This window comes from Lontra canadensis, unplaced genomic scaffold, assembly GCF_010015895.1.
Source record: "Lontra canadensis isolate GAN:19392208 unplaced genomic scaffold, GSC_riverotter_1.0 scaffold47, whole genome shotgun sequence".
Lineage (NCBI taxonomy): Eukaryota > Metazoa > Chordata > Mammalia > Carnivora > Mustelidae > Lontra > Lontra canadensis.
Window position 1 is genome coordinate 10,858,596 of NW_022631041.1, and position 16,776 is coordinate 10,875,371.

The 16,776-nt window shown below is 40.0% G+C and overlaps 1 protein-coding gene across 1 annotated transcript in view; it reads right to left on the reverse strand.

The window, feature by feature from the left end:
* KATNA1 (katanin catalytic subunit A1) overlaps nt 1-15,960 on the reverse strand; it is a 33,991-nt gene extending 18,031 nt beyond the window's left edge. Inside the window, exons 1-4 of the mRNA XM_032873157.1 lie at nt 15,658-15,960; nt 8,166-8,340; nt 5,891-6,048; nt 251-431 (exon numbers count right to left, since the gene is read on the reverse strand). Coding sequence (XP_032729048.1) covers nt 251-431; nt 5,891-6,048; nt 8,166-8,327 — 501 coding nt within the window. The 5' untranslated portion in view covers nt 8,328-8,340; nt 15,658-15,960. The remainder of the gene's footprint in view (nt 1-250; nt 432-5,890; nt 6,049-8,165; nt 8,341-15,657) is intronic.
* Between the last annotated feature and the right edge of the window lie 816 nt (nt 15,961-16,776).

The window sequence follows — 16,776 nt, forward strand, 5'->3', positions numbered from 1 at the left end:
TGGATAAATTTATACCATTTATACCAACTTGTTAGCAAGTCTGAAATTATTTCAAAATATAAAGATAAAAAAAAATACTCCAAAACGTTTGCTTACTATTGTGAATGAGAAAAATCCCAGTGTAGGTGGAATATGACTTAAGGTTTTATTATGGTCTGGTGGTTTCAATGACTAAAAATTATTAACATTTATACAGTCTTCATTTTTAAGGTTAATAAATATTTCATTTATGAAAACCAGTAACATTTACCTTTTCCTCTCTTCCTTTACTCTGTTCTTTCTTTTCCCGACAACGAACAGGTTTCCCTCTGTCATTGTGAAGATTGTGGGCAGATGAACGGTGAACTCTGACAGTTGTGCCTGGACGGTTACCATGTGGCTTAGGGTCACTGTACTGAGGAGACTGGCGTTTTCTAGGTCCTGGCGAGGGTCTAATTAGACACAAGATAATGAAAATCATAATGAACTGGAGGTGGTCCAAATACAGATGAACACATATCACATGTAAGTTAGAGTCTATGACCTAAAGAAGCCAAGGCAATAATGGAACACAAGATAGGACTGAATGAACGAAGTCACAAATCTAAGATCTGATATTTCTATGTCACACAGTGGTCTGTGGTGATTTAACTAACGAGAAGAATGGACTGCAGTATGGTTATATGGTAGAAATAATAGAAGGCAAGTGATCATCACCTCTCCTTTGAGAGGCAGTCACTGGTGTCCATCAACGATGAATGAAAACTTCATCTGATTCTTAAAAACTGAAATGACAGCAATTATCAGAGAGAGTTTTATCAAAAGAACCAGAACACAGCAAAGGTATAGGATTCACATGTATCCACTGGTACATGTGTAAGCTGACATTATTTTATTTAGAGTATATCACAGTTCTTATATTTTAATTAATAAAATTAAGTCATTTTCCCACTTAAAACACTGGCATAACCAGTGGCTGTGGACAGTCAACAGAAGTGAGGTACAGCATCTTAGTTTACACACACTGCCTCATGTCATCTTTCCTTCTGCGGCAGGACCCACACCGCCCAAATATTTCTCAGGCTCCTAGACGTGGTTGGGGCCATTAAAATGAGCAATAAAAAAGGTAAAAGAGGCCTATTCTCAAATACCTCAAGTATGGTTAAGAAAGAAGGCATGTAAAATTAGGCAAGTATGCCAGAAAATGTACAAGAGACCGAGTGCTACCAATGACCTCAAGATGACAGAAAATAAACTAGGCCTAGAAACACAGAAGATGAACTAAACAAGAGGGTAAAACTGCAGACAAGAAAATCAGGGGCACTTGGGTGGCTCAGTGGGTTAAGCCTCTGCCTTCAGCTCAGGTCATGATCTCAGGGTCCCAGGATCGAGCCCCCCATCGGGCTCTCTGCTCAGCGGGGAGCCTGCTTCCCCCTCTCGCTCTGCCTGCCTCTCTGCCTACTTGTGATCTGTCAAATAAATAAATAAAATCTTAGAAAAGAAAAGAAAATCAGTGTAGAAAAGCAGAGAAATCAAAGTGATCCTCATCTATGTAAAGACACTAACTATAGACAATGGTGAGCCTTCAGGGAGGATACTGGAGAGAAGGTGGTTCAGTGAATAGAAAATCTGAATACTAGTTCAAGAGGCTTAGGTTTTAGCTAACTGCTGCTCAAAGGTTTAAGAAAGATGAGTCCAGGGCTGAGAAAGATACACCGATAAAGGGAACAGAAAGCAGGGGTATCTGCAGGTTACAAATGTTATGGAGGCATGAGATGAGGGCCTGGCTTAAGGCAGCAAGCAATATAAGTCCGAGAGATACACTATTAAAAAAGATACTCCTAGCCATGGAAAGTTGAGAATGAGGATTTGGTGGGATGATAAAGACAAAAAGGAACGATGAGGGTTTAATTTTTGGATTTAAGCACCTGGATAGCCAAGTGGAGCTATTTATTTAAAAGATGTATTTATTCTCCTTTTACTAGAAAAATAATGTAAAACAGACACAGAAATATAATCAAGTGTAAAGAATAGAAGTCACCTGTAACCCCATTACCCAAAGTTAACCACTTAACATATTAGTCTATTTTCTTATAACTACCTTTCATTTAAACAGAACTGGAACTGTTATATACACATCCACTCATATTTTTCTCTAATCATATAAGGCATTTCCTATATCATCACCTCATAAATGGCTTTTAATGACTAGATGGCAGTTACATGTAAAATATGCCACTTTCTATCCACTTCTTATTGCTAGCTACTCATTCCTCCAAAAACTAATTTACTGAACTATCACTGTTGATTATGTACTTGGAACAAAAAATTTCAAATAAGTTTAATAAAACCTTTACTCTTACAGACTTATATCTGTGTGTGTATGTATGTGCGTGGAGAGGGTGCGTCAATGAAGACATCAGACGATGCTACATGCAGTCTAGAAAAATAAAGGAGGGTAGGGGCTCTCATCGGGGGCGGGAGGCATTTCAGGTAGGGTGGTCGGAGAAGGACTTTCTCAGGTAACAGCTCAACAAGGTGAGACCTGAAGGAAATGAGAGAGTAAGTCATGAAATGTCTGAGCTAAAGGAAAGGCACGTGCAAAGAAGTGAAGCATTTGTGTGTTTGACCTGCTTGAGGATGAAGAGTTGTAAGAACTCAGGTTCTAGAGTTAGTACGGAACGGGACCGCATGTGCTGTTGAAGGAGATGGTGAAAACTTTTGGGTTTTATTGCGAGATAAGGAGATATATGAGGGATGCTGGCTTTTAAAAGACATTTTAAAAGATTCACATTTAATAGCTTTGAAGCTATTTCTAATCTTTGCTCTAAAAGGCTCAGTGAACCACCTCGTACAAACGTTTCTGTGCATGATCATAGAAGAGAACAGTGGGGGCACCTGGGTGGCTCAGTGGGTTAAGCCTCTGCCTTCGGCTCAGGTCATGATCTCTGGGTCCTAGGATCGAGCGGGGAGCCTACTTCCCCGTCTCTCTCTGCCTGCCTCTCTGCTTACTTGTGATCTATCAAAAAAATAAATAAAATCTTTTAAAAAAATAAATAAATAAAAGAAGAGAACACTGGATCAGCTCAATCTTTTCTTTAAATGGGACTAAAATCCAGCTGATGACAAGGTCAGAATCACCAACAGAGTTCAAGAATGAGTAAGCTCTCGTAAGCATGAGTACAAATGAAGACTATAAATATAAAGCTTTGAGGGCTATCTAGTTGATGGAGCAAGTAAAATAAACTACAGGAAGGAGCAAAGACACAGCAAATAAAGTCAAAGAGGAGAACTTTAGAGTTAAGAGTGATCCATCCAAGGCACTTAAGATGGGGGACAGAAAAAGATATTGAAGAAAGCAAAAAGCAATCAGAAAGGAAACTAGGACTTATCATCATATAATTTCTTAGATGAAGAGACTCTTCTAATTCAACGTTCTACTACTCCCAAGGAGACTCCTCCTGCCTATGCTTGTTAGATTGAGGCGACCAAATAATTCATTAAATTTGAAAGGAACTAAATTTTCACTGGGCACATGTATTCATCAGAAAGTTCTTACGAATAAAGTCAGAAAGGAGTTACAGGGCTGTTATGGAATGAATGTGTCCCCCCAAAATTTAGTGTATTAAATCTCTCATCCCCGATGAGACCATTTAGAGTAAGGGATTAATTAAAGTTAGGGGAACCGGGCTGGCTCAGTCAGTAAAGCATGTGACTCTTGATCTCAGGTTGTGAGTTCAAGCTCCATGTTGGGCATGGAGCCTACTTAAAAATAAATTAATTAATTAAATAAAGTTAAATAAGGCATTGATCTGAGGACCCTGTCCTTGTTGAGAGACACCGGAGAGCTTGATTGTTCCCGAAGACAGAGACAAGGCAGCTGTCTGCCCCGAAGAGTCCCCAGGAACCAAACTAGCAAGCACCCTGATCTTGGACTTCTGGTCTCCAGAACTGTGAGAAATAAAGACAAATTTCTGTTGTGTGAGTCACCAGTGTGGTGTATTTTGTTATAGCAGCAGGAACAGACTAATAGCACAGGGGCCAAATGATGATTCTCCAGAAAGAAGAAAGAAAAAGAAAGTAAATAGGGGGGCGCCTGGGTGGCTCAGTAGGTGAAAGCCTCTGCCTTCGGCTCAGGTCATGATCCCAGGGTCCTGGGATCGAGCCCTGCATCGGGCTCTCTGCTCAGCGGGGAGCCTGCTTCCTCCCTTCTCTCTCTCTGCCTGCCTCTCTGCCTACTTGTGATCTGTCAAATAAATAAATAAAATCTTTAAAAAAAAAAAAAAAAGAAAGAAAGTAAATAGGAATAAAACATATTTATAGGCAAGAAAAAATAAAAACACAACTTGACTCATTATTAGTTCTACTGAAATTAAGAAAAAAGAAATCATAAATGTAGAAAAAGATTCACTTATAAATATTCACTTTATAATAACAAAAAGTGGAAAACAACTAGTAAGAACACGATTAACTATGTAGGTTATATATAACCCTTTAAAAGCACCCAAACCTGCAATATCTCCTAGGTAAACCTATATTATTTCAGACTCTCAGAAAGTGAAAACCCAGAATTCACATTTTAATAAGTGCCCCAAGAGATCTTTAGGTATTCTAGAGTTTGAGAATAACTGGTACGGCAGAGAATGTCAGCTTTATAATCAAATATATCTGCATTCAAATTCTAGCTCCACCAATTATTAGCTTTGTGATAATGGGGGAAAGTTACTGTACATCAAACTATCTTATCTGCAATATAAGGAAAACAGGACTTATTTGAAAGGCTAACTGTGAATAAATGAAGTAACATGTATAGTTCTAACAGTGCTTAGGACACATGAGCACTCAACATCCAGCACTTATCATAATATACAATCAGGCCCTGAGGGTTACAAATGACAATGTGAAGCTGAAAAACACATGAGCAACATCTTCCTTATTAGTGCAAGGTTCTCAAACTGATTAGGGGGCAAAGGACCTGCCTGTGTTTTAAGAATGCTCTTACACACTTCCACATTTAGGTCCACAATACAAACTAGGAAATCTATTATGTGAGTGGAATAGACAAGTGACAACCATCTGACACTTGTCAGTAAAAAATATGCAGGGAAACCAAGCATGACTAGCTGTGTTGACCATTTCAGTATCACTTTCACTGTTCATTTGCCAGCTCCAGATAATAGGAAGCCAAGGGAAAAAATGACCAGAAAAACCCCTAAAATAGAGAACATTTTATCCTTTTCTTCCTGTGAATTAAAAAGCCCATTTTTCAGGGCACCTGGGTGGCTCAATTGGTAAAGTGTCTGTCCGCCTTTGGCTCAGGTCATGATCCTGGGGTCCTGGGATCGAGACCTGCATCGGACTCTCTGCTCACTGGGGAGCTGCTTCCTGCTCTCTCTCTGCCTGCCTCTCCGCCTACTTGTGATCTCTCTCTGTCAAATAAATAAATAAAACCTTAAAAAAAAAAAAAGCACATTTTTCATTTTAACAATTTTGATGAACAGCACTGTTCTATGATAGCCTGTTTGAGAACTACTGTTTTAATCTAAACTCCCTCACTTTACCTAAGAAAAATCTGAAGCCTAGAAAGATTACATGTTTTTTCCAAAGCTACAGATAGTGGCAAAGAGAGAATGAAAGCCCAGATATTTCAATTCCCAGCTCCTTCCATAAGATAATGTTGTCTCCATTACTTCCATAACCCTACTCACAAAAGCGTATTTTCGGGTTATTTCCATGTAAGTTTAATTTATCCACATGGGTCAAAGTTACATGATACACAATGTAAGAGTTCTAAAAGGCATTCAGTAAAAAACCTTCTCCTGTTCTGTATCCCGACCACCCAGCTCTCCTAGATATAGCCAACGCTATTAGTTTTCCGGGCCGATATGTTTCTTGAAAGGTCTCCACTCACCTTCGTTCAACAGGCACAGGCAAGGACCATACTTCCCCCTCAGAGGCTGGGAGCTCATGCTGTGCAGCTTTCAGTGGAGTGTTGTCTAGCTTAAAGCTCTCCAGGGTTTTCATAATATCCTTAACATGTTTAGCTTCCACATTTATTTCTTGCCAAACCTGGTGTCAAAGGAGAATACGGCTCTTTAAATATCTATAACCAATAAATCACTGCCAAAACTAAACCAGGGCCATTTATTAGAGATGTTGGAAACCTCCATTTTGACATCAGCAACCCCATAAATTGTGCCAAAATATTCTGTCAAAATTTTAAGGATGGTTCATTAAGGAGTGCCGGGGTGCCTCAGTTGTTTTAAGCATCTGCCCTTGGCTAGGGTCATGATCCCAGAGTCCTGGGATCGAGCCCTACATCGGGCTCCTTGCTCAGTGGAGAGCCTGCTTCTCCCTCCGCCTGCCACTCTGCCTACTTGTGCTCTGTCTCTCTGTCAAATAAATAAATAAATAAATAGAAATTTTAACCTCCCCCCCAAAAAAGAATGGTTCATTAAGTTTTTACTTACAACTGTAAGAAAAAAATGAATTAAATATTCTTACCAATTAAACCATATTACTAACATTGAGCCCCGTGTTAAACTCTGTGCTCAGCAGGGAGTCTGCTTCCCCCTCCACTCGTCTGCACACTCTACTCTCTAAAAATAAATAAATAGGGGTGCTTGAGTGACTTAGTTGGTTGAGTGTCAGGTTCTTGATTTTGCCTCAGACCATGATCTCAGGCCTATGATATCAAGCCTCACGCCTGGCTCCAATTAGCCACCCAGGTGGTCAGCAGGGAGTCTGCCTGTGATTCTCTCTCTCCTTCTGACCTTCTTCCTCCTGCCCCACTCCCACCCCAAATAAATACATAAATCTCATAGGGGGAAAAAAAAAAAAAAGCTTAGACTTTTAAAATAAAAATCTCCAGGCTAAAGGGGCACCTGATTGGCTCAGTTAAGTGTCCAACTCTTGATCTCAGTTCAGGTTTTGATCTCAGGTTGTAAGTACCAGTCCCACCTTGGGCTCCACACTGGGTGTGGAGTCCACTTTAAAAAAGTCTCCAGCCAACAAACATAAGTCTTTCAGTGACAAATTTAAAACTCTTTATGAAATAAAACACTTTCCCTCTTCTGGTAATGTAAGGGATATGCAGAGGCAGATTTAGGGGAAAAGGTTTAAGTTCAAAGAGGTAGGATATTTCCCTCTTTTAAAGAAATTAAGTATAGGGTGCCTGGGTGTCTCAGTTGGGTAAATGCGCTGCCTTTAGTTTGGGTCATGATCCCAGAGTCCTGGGATCAAGTCCCACATTGGTCTCCTTGCTTGGCAGGAAGCCTGCTTCTCCCTCTCCCTCTGCCTGCTGCTCCCCCTTCATATGCTCACTCTCCTTCTCTCAAATAAATAAATTTTTAAAATCTTACCCCCCCCCAAAAAAAAGAACCAAAATTAAGTACAAAAATGGAATACTATCCATAGCAGTTTAGTGGCATCTGAGGGATAACACTGTACCAAGAAGACCGCTCAAAAAGACTATTAAATTCTGTTAACATTTCTTTCCTCTGTGATGTACCTTACCTTGCTAGAAATGCCATCTTCAGGTGGACTTATAACTTCCACACTCTCCTCATATGGGATTCTAATAGGGTCTGCTTTAGAATATCCTACAGAGGGACGCCTGGGTGCTCAGTTGGTTAAGCGGCTGCCTTCAGCTCAGGTCATGATCCCAGTGGCCTGGGATGGAGTCCCACATCAGGCTCCTTGCTTGGCAGAGAGCCTGCTTCTCCCTCTGCTTCTGCCTGCCACTCTGTCTGCCTGTGCTCGCTCGCTCTCTCTCCCTCTCTCTCTCTGACAAATAAATAAATAAAATCTTAAAAAAAAAAAAAAAGAATTCTACAGAGAATCCGTAGCCATGACATTCAGCTGTCATCTGCAGTTTCAACAATGGATTAATAAATTCTAATTTTACCAGGTAAAAAAATGTGATGTAGGAAAAAACCATCAAAACCATTATTTTTTAAAATCTATTACATTCCAACAACTATAACTGAGTAGAACTCGCAATACTGATGACAGTGAATATGGATATTATTAATATAATAAATCAAATTTAAAGTAACAGCATATATAAATCCATGTAACAAACCATACACTCTTCACGTGTAACTGCAAAAGGCACTGACAATCTCTTCAAGTCTTCTCTTCTGAGTGCTTAAACCATGAAGACACACAGCAGCCACGATTCTCACCTGTTGCCACTTCTGCTGGAGATAGGTATCTTTGACTGAATACAGATACTTGTTCATCTGGTCAAGAACTCCCTGATAATACACCATCGCAGAGTCATAGTTGCCCAGCAGCGCATACTCACGGGCCAATTTTACATTCTCGCTAATCATAAGAAGACTCATGCTCACTTGTAAACTAAAAAAAAGAAAGATTGATTTTCACATTAAATGTCTCCTAAAAATAAGTATACAAAGAGTTTCTCTAAAGTATACACTCTAGTTTCTCTGAAGTATATACAAGTTGGGGCTCCTTCAAGAAGCTCACAATCACACACACTGCACTTTCCATCTGTTATTTGCTCAAGCCATTTCTCCTTCTTCAAGGAAAGTTCTTGATTCCCACACACAAACCCCACTGATGCTTCAAAGTCCAGCTCCAAGGGCAGTTCTCCCAGCATATCTACCCTCTAAACTTCTCAGTCTAAAATGAACTCTCCCCCTTCTAAAGCCAGCTGACGCTTTACCCAGACCAGGCCAAATTTAAATAAAAATGAAGGGGCACCTGGCTGGCTCAGTTGGTGAAGCATTCAACTCTTGATCTCAGGGATGTGAGTTCAAGTCCCAGGCTGGGTGTGGATATTATTTACAAACAAAATCTTACAAAAAGAAAAAAGAAAAGAAAACCCCAAAACACTGGAAAATACTTTAAAAAATCAAACTATGGTTCATTTAAAAATTAAGAAACAAATCTTGGTGAAACTGATAAAGGAAAAGAAAAAAAGAATATTCAAATAAATGAAACACAAAATGAAAAAGAGAAAATAGGGGCGCCTGGGTGGCTCAGTGGGTTAAGCCGCTGCCTTTGGCTCAGGTCATGATCTCAGGGTCCTGGGATCGAGTCCCGCATCGGGCTCTCTGCTCAGCAGGGGGCCTGCTTCCCTCTCTCTCTCTCTGCCTGCCTGTCTACTTGTGATCTCTCTCTGTCAAATAAATAAATAAAAAATCTTAAATAAAAAAAAGAAAAAGAGAAAATAACTAGATGGATCTGAGTTGAAAGTAAACGAAATTTTGGAGGCAATGGGGTGGCTCAGTTAGTAAAGCGACTGCCTTCGGCTCAGGTCTTGACCCTAGGGTCCCAGGATCAAGCCCCACATCAGGCTCCCTGCTCCGCAGGTAGCCTGCTGCTCCCTTTCCTTCTGCCTATAGGTCCCCCTGCTTATGCTCTCTGTCAAATATATAAGATATTTTTTAAAAAGATAAAATTTTTTTAAAATTTTGTTTTATTTTTTCAGTGTTCCAAGAATCAGTTTTTTTTTTAAAGATTTTATTTATTTATATGAGAGAGAGAGAGAGCACAAGATGGGAGAGGCTCAGAGGGAGAAGCAGACTCCCTGATGAGCAAGGAGCCTAAGGTGGGACTCGATCCTAAAACTCTGAGATCATGACCTGAGCTGAAGGCAGACGCTTAACCAAATAAGCCACCCAGGCACCCGACATTTTTTCTCCTTTAAAAAGCTGTTCTTCCCTTATTTCCTAGAAAATGGAATTTTAATGAAAGAACTCTACCTTTAAAAGGCTTCAGGTCCAGAGGATCTTTTTCTAGGTGGGTTTTACCTACCCTCTAAGCAGAAAGTAATTCTAATCACATAAAAGTTGACTGAGAAAACAAGGGAAAAACTGACCAACTCTTTTTGGGAGGCTGGGCTCACCTCAATTTCAAAACTGAGTATGAACAATATAAAGCCCGTTTTGCTTAGGACTATAGATGTGGAAATCCATTAAGAGCTAACAATGTTTCAAAGCACACACACTCTCTCTCTCTGATCATGAAGATTCTCCACAGAGGGGCGCCTGTGTGGCTCAGCAGGTGAGCATCCACCTCTTGGTTTCAGCTCAGGTCGTGATCTGAGGGTCATAGGGTCAAGCCCAGTGTAGGGCTCCACGCTCAGCAGGGAGTCTGCTTGGGGTCTTCTCTCTCCCTCTGCCCCTCCCCTGTCCTCTCTAGGATAAATGAATAAATCTTAAAAAAAAAAAAAAAAAGATTTACACAGGAATGCAAGGATAATTTAAGATTAGAAAATCCATCCTTATAATTCCTCATACTAATGGACAAAAGACTTCAATGGACAAAATGGACAAAAAGAAACAAGTAAACAGCACAAAGGACAATTCAAATAAGAGAAAACCCAAATGGCTAAAAGTGCAGACACTATTAACAGATGAATGCAAGTGAAAGCAATCAAAGTCCCTCTTATACATTCACTAGATTAAAAGCAAGTTTGTAACTCCAATAACACTAAGTATTGGTAAGGATTTGGGAAAAAGGAAACCCTCATATATAACTTGTTGATATAAACTGGTATAGTCATTTTGAAGAGCAACCTGGCAGTCCTCAGAGAAGCTGCATATACATATATCCTATGATCCAGCAATCCCAGTCTTCTGTAAATATTCCAGAGAAAGTCTCACACAGATTCACAGAGACTTGTTTTGGGATGTTAATGAAAGAACTGTCGGAGAAATCAAGGAGCTGAAGACAATCAACCTCTTCCCTGCTAGAGAAATGGGTAAGGAAATGTGCTGGAGGGGTGCTTGGGTGGCTTAGTTGGTTGAGCTTTTGCCTTCGGCTCAAGTCATGATCCTAGGGTCCTGGGATCAAGCCCTACATAGGGCTCCTTGCTCAGTGGGGAGTCTACTTCTCCCTCTCCCTCTGCTGTTCCCACCTGCTTGTGCATGCTCTCTCTCTCCCCTGTCAAATAAATAAAATCTTTAAAAAAAAAAAAGAAAGAAAGAAAGAAAAGAAAATGTGCTGGATGCATTCTCTGGAATACTATGTAGAAGATGGAAGCAATTAACAAAATTTACAAATAGCAACATGCCCAAATCACTGAAATATGGGGTTGGGTGAAAAAAAAAACACCTTAGATACAGAACAAGATCTAGACCACAATACCATTTTAAAAACTCAAAATACATATGCTATACAAAACACTCTTTTGTCAGAGATAAATACAATTCCAAAAACACATATTAAGTATCTTAGAGTGCCTTTGGAGGATAAAGATACAGAAATATGAGTGAAGAAAGAAGATGAAGGGTAAGGAAGAAAACATAAATATTACAAAATAAGGGTCTTCTATCAATATACAATGAGAGACAGCTTCCAAGATGGGTCTCCGTACCCTCTGCCCCCTTGTTTCCATAGCCTTGTGAAATCACCTTCATTTGAATGTGAGCTTGTAACAAACAGAATAATCAAAATAATGAAATGTCATTTCTGAGATTAGACTGTGACTTCCATCTTGTTCACTGCCTCTTGTTGGCCCACTGTAAGCTGCCCTGTGCAGAGGCTCACATGACAAAGAACTGAGGGAGGCTCCAGGCCAACAGCCAGTGAGGAACTGAGGCCCTCCGTTCAATAGTCTGGAGGAGCTGAATCCTGCCATAACCATGTGAGGGAGCCTGGAAGCCAATCCATCCTCAGTTGAGTCCTCAGGTGACTGCAGCCCTGATTCCTTGATTACAGCCTGTGAAAGACCCTGAATCAGGAGCACCCAGCTACCACACGCCCACAGCCCGACCAAAGAAACTGTGAGATAAAAGTTTATGGTTTCGAGCCACTACGCTTTGGAATAATTGGTTATGAAGCAATACAGCTATGAACTGACATTTGTAAGTAACTCAAGATTGAGCACTGGAGGGCCAAAAGAAAAAAGACTCATGACCTACATAGTGATTCCACGGAGTCGTGACCACTGATAATATTGCATCTTAATAAAAGCTCCATGGCCAGGGTATATGGCTCTCTGTTACTTAGATATACTCCTAGCACCTAGAACCTTGCTTGGCATACAGTCAATATTCAGTCGATCTCTGAATGAATGAATGATGAAAGGTTTTTGTTTGAACTACTAAGACTTCTTTTCTTTGTCCAGTTCCTGAACCTCAGCCCTCTCACATTCCTTCATCCTCAACTCATCCTTACCAGAACTGTGACTGCTTCTGCCCTAAGGCTCTAGATGCCCTATAGTGACACCTCATCTGGGAAACAATGTTAGAAGAGTATAGGTGGGGCCAGGTGCTGGCAGTATACAGTGTATCCTGATGAACCTGGATAACAAGACTCTGATGTCTTCTTCTCTTTCTCTTTTCCTTAACTGACTCCATCCAGATCTTTCTATCCCCCTACTAAAAAAAAAAAACAAAAAAACAAAAACAAAACTAAATCAAGTTGTTACTGATACACAGATTTCATCTACTTTTTTTTTTTTTATTATTAAATATCATGATTCAATGTCCCACAACTCATCGAGTTCACTCCAGGCCTTCCTTGAAGGTTCTATGTTATGAATACTTCTTTCTAGTCAGATAAAATTCTTTAGCATCCAATGAATTGACATTTTCTAACAAAAAGAAATAAAAAGTCAATCCAAGGTCACCTGAAAAATTTTTGATTATCAAAGAAACAATGTGTTTACTGAAAATAGTGTCAAAATACCCTTAGTTGATTAAATATGAGACAAAAATAAATTTTCCTATTCTTCTAGAAGTCTCTAAGACAGCTTTCTTTTCAAATAAACAGCAACACTGCAAATTTATGAGACTCCAATTTTGAAGAATATATTCTTATCATTGCTAAAATTACACTGTAGTACAGAAATGAGGTCTACCTGGCACAATACCTGGCAATTTCTGAAGAAATGAGTATATTTGGAGAAAAGCCTATAGTCAAATTTTAACCACCATGAACAGTGAAGAGTATCTACTGGTTCAATTAATAAAACACTTATAAAAGTGAGATTGTCCAAAAACTCAGATTCTTGATTAGAGAGATTATTAAAGAGACCAATAACCTTAGGTAATGCCTATTTTATCTCGCAGCAAGCTTTTCCTTTGCATTATCCTATCAGAACCAACCTTTTGCTTACATGGCTTATGTATTCACTTTTGCTAATGATTAAATCAATTTAAATTAAGTAGGGTACAACATGAAATTTTAATTCAAGTTATAGAGTAAAAATTTTTAGACAATAAAAAATATTGTAACAAAATTTCTAGCAAACTTAATAGTTGCTGTGGTGTGGAATCTCCACAGAGACTTAGGATGTCTTTTTCTCCTTCAGGATTAGGGAAAAGAAGTGATTAAAGAGACAGAAAAAGAACAGGCAATAGATCCAAACATCTGAGGTTCTAAGATTCCTACTCTCTTCCAAAATAATAAATATGGGGCCTTCCTTATTTCACACCTAAAAAGGATACCATATCCACTTAATTTTTTAAGCCTGTAGACTGGGTTCCACTAATACTGCATTTTTACTGTAATGTGCATAGGTCACTCATTCAAGAAGTATTTACAGAGCACCTACTCAGTTGCAAGGAACTGTACTGAAGACAAAAATAAGAATTAAACCTTTAAATCCTTGAAGTTTAGTAGAGGGGACATCATTTGATCTATCCTATGTGTATTTTCTTCACTTAGGAGGAGGAAACAAGCACAGCATAGTATTAAGCACAGGCTAAAAAAATCAACATCTATGTTAAAAATATTTATCTGTAAGGCACCTGGGTGGCTCAGTCGTTCAGCATCTGCCGTCAGCTCAGGTCATGCTGGGATCAAGCCCTGGCATCAGGCTCCCTGCTCCGCGGGAAGCCTGCTTCTCCCTCTCCCACTCCCCCTGCTTGTGCTCCCTCTCTCACTGACTATCTCTATCACATAAATAAATAAAATCTTAAAAAAAAAAAAAAAAGTTATCTGTAAAGCTGATGTCCTAAAACAGAAACACATGAACCTCAATCATACATTTTCTTGAAGGCATTTCTGTAAATCGAGTGTAACTTTAAAAGTGACAATAGAGTATTAAGCAATGTTCAGAATGTTCATCTCTGGAATATGAAAACAATCATAATGCTAAGTTACAGTCAGTAGCTAATGATTATAAATACATACAATAAATGAGTGACCCAAGATCAATTATAGCATGGCATACATTCTTCTTACTTTTATAATCACTGTATAATAAATATTCAAGAAGCATGAGAAAGTTAAGAGTGCCTGCTCAGGAAAAAAAGGATATATATATATGTATGTATTTAGTAAACTTTCTGTTTATATTTATATAAACAAAATAAATCAGTGAATGTAACAATTAAAATGTAATTTAAAAGCCATTTTCAAGCCATATCAATAAACACTACAAGCAAAATCTATTTAGCATATTATCAACACTGACCACATTGATTTGATACACTATCTTTTTAACCAATCATGTAGCTAAAAAGAAAAACCTAAACCTTGTCCTAAACAGAAGTTCAACACTGTTGTTAGTACAGTACATTTCACAAGATTTCCTAATTCTTGTACTTGTCAGAAGAGTGACTTCAGCTTCAGTAAGAGGCAGAATCATTGTATAATATATCAAGTACAGAACCTGTAAAACGAAAAAGCTTCTTGAATAACCAATGCCATAGAGAAGATTTACATAGCTTTCCACAATCTAGGAATGTTGGAAATTGGTCAGCACTGCCTTTTTTTTTTTAAGGCATGATACAGTAATATTAACAATAATACAAAATACAAGAGTTCTGCTGCTATTCCTGTGTAAGAACTCACTGATTACAAAAAATTATCTCATTTGGAAAAGACAATAGGGCTGCACATTGAGACATTTAGTCCTGTGAACTTTACAAGAATCTTTCTTGACACCTTGGTGTTCTATCATTGTGGCAAAGATTCTAAAACACTAGGAATGTTTTCAGCAGGAACTAAAGGTCTGATTTCAAAGAGGAATACATAAATGGATGCTTTCAAGAGAGAAGTATGCAAAATTGTGCTGTTGTAATTTAGTAACTGATATAAAATGGCACTTCGCAATTAAAAGAGAAATTTATTTTTTATTAAATAAGGGCTGAGACTATCCACTGTAAGGCACTTAGGGATCCACGTTTATCTCTAGCTTCGTCTCCATATACTACACGATATGAAACAAAGGTCTGGAGGGAATACATATTTTTAAAAGGTACGAACTCTAAAGCAAAAGGGCCAAAAGCCTCCCAGAGGACGCCCGGCGCCAGAGTAAAGAACATCCTCAACAATATCACACCTACCTAACAAAATGTAAGAAGAGAAGCTGCATCCCATTTCAAGGCTTTCGAGGTTTTTCAGGGGTGAGGGTATGGGGCGGGGGCGTAGACGAATTCGGGAAAGAACCTCTCAAAAAAGCGAAGAAATAAAGATAAACATGTTTTTCCGACCAGAGACTTCTCTATTGACACAAGCCTAGAAAAGGGATCGCAGGAACCCCCAAAAGTCCCAGGCTGGAGAGGATCCTCAGGAAGGGGACCCGTCACCTGAGCCACGGTGTCAGCGACAACCTGAGGACCTGAGGCCTCGGCGCAAGCAAGGGTAGTCTCAGGGCAGGATAGGCAGAGAACTCTCATTGCTGGCCGCGAGTCCCTCGCCGAGCTGGCCACTGGGGTCGGGGATCCCCGGAGCACGGGGAGAGTAGACACTCACCTGTGGCTGCCAGGCTCCCTGGGAAACCACCCACCGCCAGGCGGAGGGAAAGGACCGTGCGTGGCTCACGGCTGCTAGAAGGCAGGGCCGGCCCTACCCAACCCCAAACACTCTGCTCCGTGCTCACGACCCCAGCACGACGGTGTCCAACCGTCACCAGGCCCCAGTGCTTCTTCAGCTCGCCGAGAATTTGAAGACAAACCCGCCAGGGTCACTTCCGGTGCTGGGGGCGGCCTCGGTGACTCCACCGCACGCGGGGCGACGCCCCGGGAGCGAGGACGCCGAGCGGCGTGCGCGCGCCGGGCGCCAGGCACCGGGCGTGGGGGCTGAACGCAGCTGGGTGGGGCTGGCGGAGCGCGCCTGCGCAGTGCGCACCGCCTCCTGGCTGCGGTCTGGGCAGATTGAGGATGGTGAGGTTTTAAATTAGTATCACGGATTATATCTTGGTATCTTTTTCAAAGATCTCCCTCACATTTCCTCCTATTTGATTTTCACCACATTCCTCAAAGGATAGGAAGTCAGAGTGTCTATTTTACAGGTGAGTGTCAAGGGTCAAATAATTTGTTTATGACAAATCCATATACGCAGAATTCGACTGAGGCTCTTGTCACGACATAAGATGAATACAATAGGGAATGGGTAAACAAAGATAATCGGACATGCTTCTAGTGGAGTTTTATTTTCTTGATTTACTTTTTTGATCTTTCTCTTAGTACAACCAGAAAATACACAATACTATGCAGTTTCAGGATTTAGATACGTACTCCTCAGTACAACTGACCATGTTTCCTCCAGTCTCAATCTCCATCCTCTCCCTCCACCTAAAGTGGAATGAGGCACTAGACGCGTTTTCCTTTATGAGTGCATGGTTATTAAAATTCTAATCTTAAATCATCGTAGTAATTTAACACAGACTTATATAAAGGCAAGTCAAGGGAAATAAATCCATTTAGGCCACAAATATTTATTGAGCAAGTACTATGCTGTCGACACTGCTGTAGACATTGAGTATATTAAAAAAAAAAAGTTATCTGTAACTCTGTAACTCAAAAAAAAAATGTCTCATGTTGCTTAAAGTCTTGTAAAATTCTCGCCTAAGTAGAAAATAGTTTTGCTACG